Source organism: Clavelina lepadiformis, chromosome 8 (genome assembly GCF_947623445.1).
Source record: "Clavelina lepadiformis chromosome 8, kaClaLepa1.1, whole genome shotgun sequence".
NCBI lineage: Eukaryota > Metazoa > Chordata > Ascidiacea > Aplousobranchia > Clavelinidae > Clavelina > Clavelina lepadiformis.
The window spans coordinates 3,197,557-3,207,278 of NC_135247.1; the positions used below are offsets into that span (position 1 = coordinate 3,197,557).

The 9,722-nt window shown below is 39.3% G+C and overlaps 2 protein-coding genes across 2 annotated transcripts; one reads left to right on the forward strand and one right to left on the reverse strand.

Moving 5' to 3' along the window:
• The first annotated feature begins 358 nt into the window (after nt 1–358).
• LOC143468633 (uncharacterized) lies at nt 359–1,864 on the forward strand. The gene is made up of 2 exons (XM_076965962.1): nt 359–1,016; nt 1,131–1,864. Exons 1-2 carry the CDS (start codon nt 359–361, stop codon nt 1,862–1,864), a joined length of 1,392 nt encoding a protein of 463 aa, XP_076822077.1.
• Nucleotides 1,865–3,891: 2,027 nt separating this feature from the next.
• On the reverse strand, nt 3,892–9,374 carry LOC143469541 (phospholipid scramblase 1-like). The gene is made up of 8 exons (XM_076967277.1): nt 9,169–9,374; nt 7,812–7,992; nt 7,562–7,639; nt 7,342–7,418; nt 6,644–6,774; nt 5,858–6,084; nt 5,244–5,302; nt 3,892–4,868 (listed from the first exon to the last, which is right to left on the reverse strand). Exons 1-8 carry the CDS (start codon nt 9,193–9,195, stop codon nt 4,833–4,835), a joined length of 816 nt encoding a protein of 271 aa, XP_076823392.1. The 5' UTR covers nt 9,196–9,374; the 3' UTR covers nt 3,892–4,832.
• Nucleotides 9,375–9,722: the final 348 nt, after the last annotated feature.

The window sequence follows — 9,722 nt, forward strand, 5'->3', positions numbered from 1 at the left end:
AATAAAAAGCTTTGGCACGGCATTGTTGCCAGCTCACAATTATTCATTCCCTGCATGACTTAAATTGCATCACTCATCACATCATTGCATTGCATTGCATTGCATTGCATATTTCTAATTGTCTCAATGTTATTTTATTCTTTTCGGTTTGCAATACGCTTTCGATGACAAAGCGATGCCCCAAGTCATACTCTTCTTAACTATCAATGGATTTCAATAATTTCTTTCACCTTTCGTGATGCACAATCATTGATGTACTTCAAGTTGATGACCTCCTCGTGGTGAATCCTGGAAACTGACGTCTGTCAGGCTAATATCAACAACCTGAGAAAAATTAAACAAGAAGCTACCTAGCAAAATGCGAACTCAGCCCCAGCAGCCTAATACTGACCCGAAGCATGTGCCCTCCTTAGGGCAGGCAGCTATAACTGCCGAACGGGAAGGTGTCACGCTGTTACAGCTGAATGTTGAAGGTCTCACAAAAGCCAAAATCAACATCTTGGAACACCTTGTGAGTACCCACAAAGTCACCGCCATCCTTCTACAAGAAACTCATGTAATCGATATATCCCGGCTCAAGATTGCCGGATACACCTTGGCTGCCCATACCGAGAGCACAATCCACGGCACAGCAACATTTGTGAAGCAAACAGCCAAATGGAAGCACATGGCAACATGTGATGCTAACTCCGAAACAGAATGGACGGCTGTAGAGGTGGAAGGCGTTAATGTCATCAATGTCTACAAACCGCCTCCTGCCAGGCTACTTAAAAATTCCATCCCCACCTTTAGCAGCCCATGTGTTTATGCTGGCGATTTCAACTGCCACAGTACTACCTGGGGCTACAGCGCTACAAACCACGATTGCGCAGCACTTGAAGAATGGGCCTCGGCCTCCGATGTCCACCTTTTGTTTGACCCCAAACAGCCAGGCAGTTTCTGCTCAGGCAGATGGAACACCACCTCTAACCCTGACCTGGCTTTCACAAATCTCAACACTGGCCCTAGACCGAGACGTTTTATTCTGGATAAATTCCCAAGATCTCAACACAGACCATCACTAATAAAACCAACGAACCCAATAGAACCTTTGAAAACAAAACCAGTCTAAAGATGGAACTTCCGGAAAGCCAACTGGCAACAATACACTCGATTGGTCGAGTCTGGATCTAAAAAGCTACCAGACCCCAAATCGACCAACTTGAATGTAGCCTACTCTGCATTCTGCCAATTACTCACTGACGCTGCAAAGAAGTCCATACCACGTGGCCGTCGGCAACACTACATCCCTACATGGGATGTTGAATGCAATAACCACTATGACGCATTCGTGAGTGCTGAGCAACCTAGTGATGCTGCTTCCAAGGCCACAGACCTGCTAAACTGCCTTGATAAAAAATGTAAGAAGCGCTGGGAGGATACTGTAAAGGACATTGATTTCACGCATTACAGCAGAAAAGCGTGGAAGATCTTTAACCACCTCACTGGACGAAACTCCCAGTCAAAACCATGCCCGATTAAAGCAAATTCCATAGCCGGACAGCTTTTAGCCAATGGCCGTTTTAGTAATGCAGACAAGAACCATGCACGCCAGGTAAAGCAGGAATGCAGTGCACTATGGAAGGCACCTGGACCAGACGGACATCTTTCCACGCCATTCACCATCCAGGAACTCTCCAGAGCTATTATGCAGCTGAAGAGCGGGAAAGCCCAAGGACCGGATAACATCCCCCCCAGAGTTCCTCAAGCAGTGTGGCCCCAAATGTCAAACATGGCTCAACAACTTTTTTTCATCCTGCTTCCGCCGCATGGCGATGCCGAAGATCTGGCGCAGAGCCAATGTTATCGCCTTGCTAAAACCTAACAAACCCGAAGACAATCCCAAAAGCTACCGTACTATCTCTCTACTTTGTGTCCCCTACAAAGTCATGGAGAGGCTCCTGCTTGACCCTGTCGTTGACCCACAGCTCCCACAACAACAGGCTGGATTCCGACGGGGACGATCAACTGTACAGCAGGTGCTGAAGCTCACCGACAACATCGAGGACTGCTTCGAGCGAAAACAGAAAGCAGGTGTGGTCCTGGTGGACGTCACGGCTGCCTATGACACCGTGTGGCAGCAAGGCCTAACCCTCAAACTTCTTCGGATGATCCCTGACCGACACCTAGTGCGTTTCATTACTAACATCTTGTCCAACTGCAGTTTCACTCTCAAGACCAGTGATGGAGAAAGCAGCCGCCTGCGGCGTCTGAAAAATGGCGTACCCCAGGGCTCTACCTTGTCGCCAATGCTTTTCAACATCTACATCAGCAAGATATCGGCAAGAAACAACCTTCTAAGATGCCTGGTTGGGTCCTCATGGGGAGCATGCACCTCCACCCTTCGTACTGCAGCGCTTGCGATTGTCCACAGTGCTGCGGAGTACGCTGCTCCAGTTTAAGTTAACAATACTGTTTAAGTTAACAATACTGTATTAATGTTAAAACTTGATTAACAGTAGGCATTACCGTGCATAACAGGTTTTTATAAGTTAGTTTTGAAGTCAGAATGTTGGCAAAGAAGTCAGTAATTAGCTTGTAGAGCTCATAAATACGCGAACTAGGTTTGGTACACCGCCAGACTATCATTTCAACTTGTGATGACATTGGGCAAAGATTGTAAAACTAAGCTTTCACATGTTCGGTGGAACTGTAGAGTAGTTCCCAATTTCAGCAACGCCACAAAACATCAAATAAAAATGCATCAATCGGAAAATGCACACAAACAAGCTTGGCAAGCGTAACTTGAGTAGTGAAGCTAAGTCGTCGAAATTAATTCATGCGAGAATTTTTAAGTTGGAAGATAATTCCCTTTTCACGCCACACTTAGAAAATAATGTACGCAGGGTGGCATAAGAGAGAAAAAAACGGTCAGATTTTTCATGTAAGGTTGTCAAGTTTTTTACCCAATGCCGGATATTTAACAAGTTTAGTTCTACAAACCGACTGCAAAAGCAATAACTAACCAACGAACCTTTTTTTGATGAAAACTGAGCTGGGATGAACGTATTTTCGAATGAAGACAAAGCTCATTTGTTAGTTATCAAGTTCATTTCTTACCACTGCGCAGGATTGCGGTATACTCGTAAAGTTGGTGCAAAATTTCAAATGAACAGTAAGTTTTTTGTACTTGTATTACAACTTTCGTTATTAATACTGCTTTTCTTAAAACCGGCGAGAAAATTTCAGATAAAATCAGTTTATGCCACTTCGAATCGTATAAACCGATGTTATATAAACCATTTCGAATCTAGTATTAAGCAACGTCTTACCGGCCAGTATTGCAATCAGACAACAGACCCTTGAGGATATCATAAACCTTAAATACCGCTGTATTACGAAAATCATACACATCGTAACTGGCAGTGGGTGAGAATATCATGATGTATAATCTATACTGTAATTTAAAACTAATTTTAATTTCCTATTGATTTTATAGCCCGGGGACAGTACGCTTTGTGGCCATTAGTTCTCTAATCTTTTATCATCGCTTCCTGCGCGCTCTTTGTACGCTCTGTTTTGTATGATATTTATAGGAACTGGAATTGGAACAAAGTTTAAGTATAGGACTAAGCCTTGTGCTGCTGTAATAGGTTCGATTCTTCACCGACTTGATTGGAACATAAACGGTGCTGATGTTGTTCCTATACCGAGTAGCCTATTTGTACAAGTATATACGGTGCTGTCTGTCATCACTTAATTGGCAAATATTCCTATATGCAGATAAATTTTATCGCATTAAAAACCAGGTAATTTTGGTTGGAAGCAACAAGATTTTTCGTTTTAAAGCAAATATGTTGGAGAAGCGCGACGTCCTTAAGACCATCAAACGAAACAGAGATTGGGAGAATCTTGAGTCTAAACGTTTATTGAGTAAAATAACACACATAACGCTCATTCGATAAAACCCGTTTTAGTTCAAACCATACACACTATATTAGTCGTATTAGATAAAAAGGCTAAAGTAATCATTATTATAGGTATGACGTAAAAACTAAAAATTATCGCAAGAGTTTAATTAAACAGCAACTTGCCGATTTCCCAAGAAATAAATATAAGCGGCTTAAAAATACCCAGGTGTGCCAACAATACCGACGGGTAACAATGGATAAGTATTTGTCACATTTACCTATTTTATACGGACAAAGCCCTCGTACAGAAGCAAGAATAACAAAAAAAAGTTTATGGTGTTAATCGAATTCTGAAACCTCCCTTGAAATGTTTTAGCCATAGTTTGTAACATACATAAGACCTCAGAAGAATACGATGAGCAAAAACCATATAAGATCCTGTCTTAGAATACTGTATATGACAAATACATTATAATATAGCGCGGAAGTTGATACTTGACATGGACTACGCCCTTAAACTTGATTACTAGAGCATTACGCTCAAAACGTTAAAAAAATAAACACAATGAAAAAAATCATTATAAACTAATCTAAAATATCATATGATAAACACATATCTTTGTGCAATATACTAAACTAAAACTAACGATAGAAAAACAAAAAAGAAACGCAGTGGAGCTTCCAAGACTGAATTTGTTCCAAGAACAAATGCGGTATATATGACTCTTTATGCAGAAATACTGCGTCGATGTACAATTTTCCATCTAGCACTGAGATTTTAAAACATTATCAACATGTACTCGTGAACGTTTCCACATGAAACATATGAAGCGTTATTTTTAGTACAAACATAACTTCTAAACTTTAGTATTGCCATAAAAATTAGTTCTAAAGAAATAAAATCAAGTAACTTTTTGTTGCCAACAGCAGAGTGAAGATTGATCATTGCTGGTTCTGGTTCTCGAAGAACATCATATCCTGAAAAATACGTTGTTAACTTCCATAGCTTGCTTTTTACTATAAAGTAATGTAGGCCATGCATGTCATTGATTACGCCATTGTTGTCATCGAAGATGGATAATAATTAAATTAATCAATAATTAATCGTGCTTGATGTGAAATATTTCTGCACGAGTTAAGCACTGCTCAATGAGATGCAGCTATATTCAAGTTATTTTAAAATCTCATCTTTACCAACCATATAGCGAACATTTCGTTTACATGTTAAAACACATATACGATGAGCTTAAGTGCGTAAATAAACACAATGCGCAAATCTGCATGTCTGGGACCGTAAACGCACGTGGAAAACTAAAACTACTCTATCTTAGAGTGCAGGTAAATTCTACTTACAATGAGGAACGTCGCACCCAGCAGAACCGCTTTCATCTTTACGTCCAAATCCATTGGAACTGAAACATGAGGAAATGGTGATAAAACTTTTATAGTCGCACTGTGTTCACGTTGTAAATTCCTTGTTGAAATAACAACGCCATTGTATAAGGCGTTATCCGGTTTCAAATCACAGCCCACTTTTATATTGCGGCAATGATCGATTAACAGACATTTATTGCGTAGTGAAAGGCCGTTTACTAGAAGGTTGCTGCGTGAACTATTAAACTACATTTTAGCAAACCACTGTAAGAATATTCGATATGTAGATTGTTTAGGTGTGTTGTTTGGACAAGTGAAGTTGTCATGAGTTATCCAGGTAAAACAGATGCCTATACGAGCTGTAGGCTATTTTTTTACATCATTACAATGACTTATTAACATTTTTTGTGTTTCCACATATTAAGCGCTTATAAAAAGTAATCAAACGAATTTCTATGTGCTACACGCGCCATGCTTATTTCGAGAAGTTACTTTGTTGAAAAAATAAAGATCTAAAAACTTTGGAAAATAGTGATGAAGAAAAACAAAAACATATCTGAAAACTAATGAACCACGTCTGCAATCTTACTCACAGGACACTGAGAAATTGGTGGCATCTGTGAACATTTCCTTCGCGAATCCGGACCACTGTTTTGCGATCCTTCCAATGGGAGGTTGATCAAGACTCTTCGGATGGATCTCAAACGGGAAGTCGCAGGTGCAACAGATTCCGTGGCAGATGCAGCAAGGCCCTTTGATCTTGAAGACAGTCTGACCGGACGCATCTTTTATGTCGTAATGAGGTTTCCAAAACGACTGTCTATAAAGTAAAAATTTCATTTACTGAAAGAATATAAAAACTGTTGGTAAACATGGCTAGGAGGTTACGTATAGCCTATACATTGACACATAAATTTTTCTCAAGTCGGTAAAGCAAATGCGCAGTTTTAATTGCTTCAAGTTAACACTACCAACTATTACAACTTTTTTTCTTCATTCAAACGGAAAAGTTTTGGCCAGTTTTTCATTTTTGCTGCTTTTGGTTGGGAATGTTCTAATGCGTAAAGGACCATATTAAGGAACAGGATATTAAAAATCACAAGAAATATTGCAGATATGCACCTGTCATATAAGAAATTGGCAATATCTTTAAAATACTATTCGACAAAGGTAAGATATTAAGTTTCAACGTTTCTTTTTGTTTGCAGCAACAAAACAAAATTGTTTGGTAGCCTATACAGTATACCCAAATTTCTGTGCATGCGCAAAAGATTTTTAACCTTTTCTTTATTTAGATCGCAAATCTATAAATAGCGAAAATCTTACATAACATTTCTACTCCATATTGGTCTTATATACATTGTATACTTTCTACTTACGATTGTCGTACTTGTCCAATGGGGGTCCCGACAGGAGATTCGATATCCAGATTCCAGGAGCAGTGGTCAGTATTGGCGCACCAGCAACATCCGGAGCAGCACTTGAATGGTCTGTTGATTCTTATCACCTCCTGGTATACAGAACATGCGCTAAATTTAGCAATTTTGACTCGCACAATATATTACTTTTTGGCAACGTATAAAAACAACTTTTGATGCTAAAACGCGTTCGGCGTTGTTTGTTCGCAAAGTGTTACGTTTTTTCTTCATTTAATATTTTTCATTGTTATTTTTATGTTTTAAATTAGTTCGTAAGCTAACGCATATACAGGGTTGAGCACATTGCAAAGGCTATTTTTAGATTTAAGTAGATGGCTGTGGCAACAAAAAATCAGAGATGACGTGTAAAATTTTTATTCCTGGCGGTGAATGATTGAATAAAAGCTATAGTTTTATCAGTTAATTATTAAATAGTTTTAAAGAAAAAGTTTTAAGCCAACAATAAAATTTATAGATAAACGAAACCACAGATGTTACAGCAGACGAAAGATATCTTGCTTATAATCTGAATTTTCTTCCCTTCATTTTCACTTAGAATTAGATCAAATATAGAAGTTAACAGTACACGTAGGCTAATGTTCACTGTGGCTATTCACAAAACCTTCATTCATCACTCTATGTTGTTTTTTTAGTTTTACCTGTCCCGCGTTGTCCACTATATGCAACATGAAACCTCTTGCTTGTCCACAGCATATTCGCATGCAGAGGTCAGATTCTGTAAATATCAGAACGGGATTTGTTTTCCATTTTTGTCACAGTTTGCGAATGGCGTGAAAACAAAAAGAAATCGATCATGTACATAATGTAGAATCAAGCATGCAACACTGCGGCATTGTTACAGCGCCTGTTCCATTTTACCTTCGTAGGCAAAATAGCATTGCTGTCCGACGCTATTTTTTATTGCGTATCTGTTCTTCGTTTCAATGTTGGTAAATGCTGCAAAAAAAACCAGTTGTTTAATCACCATTATGAATCCTAACTTCAGTTACTTTATTAGCAAAAAAGGCGTTTTTTCTGTGGAATGAACGTCAGCTTCGTTGCTAAGTAATTTTTCGCTAAACAGTTATACGTAAACTATTATGTGTACAATTTCACGAAGGGGACACACCTTCGAATAACTCAACTTGTTGATGAACCAGTAGCTGGTCAACCTGTGTCAGGTATTCTAACCCTGGTGGGCAGCCTGGAATATTTTGAGGCATAGGCATCCACTGTTGCTGCTGGCCGGGCTGCATACCAAATTGTGTGGGCGCTTGCTGCATGCCATACTGCTGTTGAGGCGGTGGAACCTACATGTTCGGAAGTTAGTCCATCTTTTATATCAATTGTAAACCGAAATACTTTTTACCCACAAGATTATACACTATGATACGCTGTATACCTCTCGAAATTTTGCTTTCGTTCTCTACACCTACACACGAATATATCACGTTTGTAAGAATGTTATAATTAAACTGCAAATTAAAGCGTAAACGTGCCCACGGAAATCATACCTCGCAGTCCGAGGATTCCGCTAATGGCAAAACGTTATCAGAAGCGTATAGCGTGGGTCTTGCAACAAATACTGTTTTAAGAATTCCCCATCTCTGGTTCGATACATGCCACGCGCTAGCAATTTTTTTGTAATGTACTTGAGCAAGACATTATAAGAGCGAGAAGGAATCATTGTTGTATTAATTCAGACGAATGACCTCACTACCAAGCCATGCCCACAGATCGAAGGCATGCTAACCGGAAGCGAACAGCAAAGAGATGCTACCATATTACGTAATTACCGGTGCATAGCCTATAGTCATTGCGGTATATACCGTACAATTGTGACTACATAAACGCAAAATATGATTAAAATAAACAAAACGTGACAACCAGTGGATATACAAACTGTTGAATTTCAATTCGCGACGCATAGTAAGCAGAAACGCATCATCAAAATAACGGAACCAAAGATAATTTTAAATGACATAGCAGGCGTAAATATTTTAATATTGGATGCAGAATGTGTCTAAACATTTATGAACTCTATGGATAGACATTTCTTTACAGAAAGTCTTGAACACAGTTCACTATCATATATACCCAAAAGTAGCCTATCAGCGGGTGGTGTAGGCTTATATATTATTTATGCCCTATGGCGAAATAGTAACTTATAGAGTAGGTGCTTTCCTTCACCAGAAGATTGCTACAAAGGCCAGAAGTACCCAGTCATCTCGACGCAACACCGTTGAAGCGCTTTAATTAGCCTACTACTTCAATGAGGTAAAACGGTGCTTTGAGACTGAGTGACTGACCAACTCAAACGCCTGAACATTCAATTACGCACGATCATTCCGTTACACACGAATGATACTTTCTTGCGTCCTGCGTTATGTAGTACGGGCGAGTGGTCAAGCATTAAGTCTCAAGGTTTGTGTAAGACTTTTATTTAAACACAAAATTGATCGTGAGCGGTTTTAACATAAACTTACCCCGGCTTGCTTTTGAGGTTCGGTCATTTTCCCGTTTTATAAGTCGATGTGATTCAAGTCAATTATAAATTACTACAACTACTACCCGGTCGGATGCTAATTACAGTTTAAAAAGAAAATAAATTCTAGTAGAAACATCTCAAACTTAAAAAAGGCGTGTATGTACTAGTAAGTAATCCACAAAGTTCTACATAGCTCACAACGTCCAAAACAAATCAGTCGTTCACCTAACACTGCTTTAAACTTGGTGGCATACTTGCATTACTTGCTTGAACCTTGTCACCCACGACTAGTATAAACGGTACGAGAGAGGCGCGGTCTTCTGCAAAAGCTTTGAGGTTCATTTAAGCGTGACACGCAGCGCAATTGCTCACCTAACGGCAATCTAAAAATGAATGTTTTGTGTCTCGTTTTCATGCTGCTGAAAACAGTGCTCAACACGATTTTTTATGCCAAGGATTTGACAACGATGTTAGGCTAATTTGGGGTCGCTGATTTCAAAAATGGCATTCATTTTTCTCAATTGGCTCTAGTTTTTGAGATATTTAGATTTT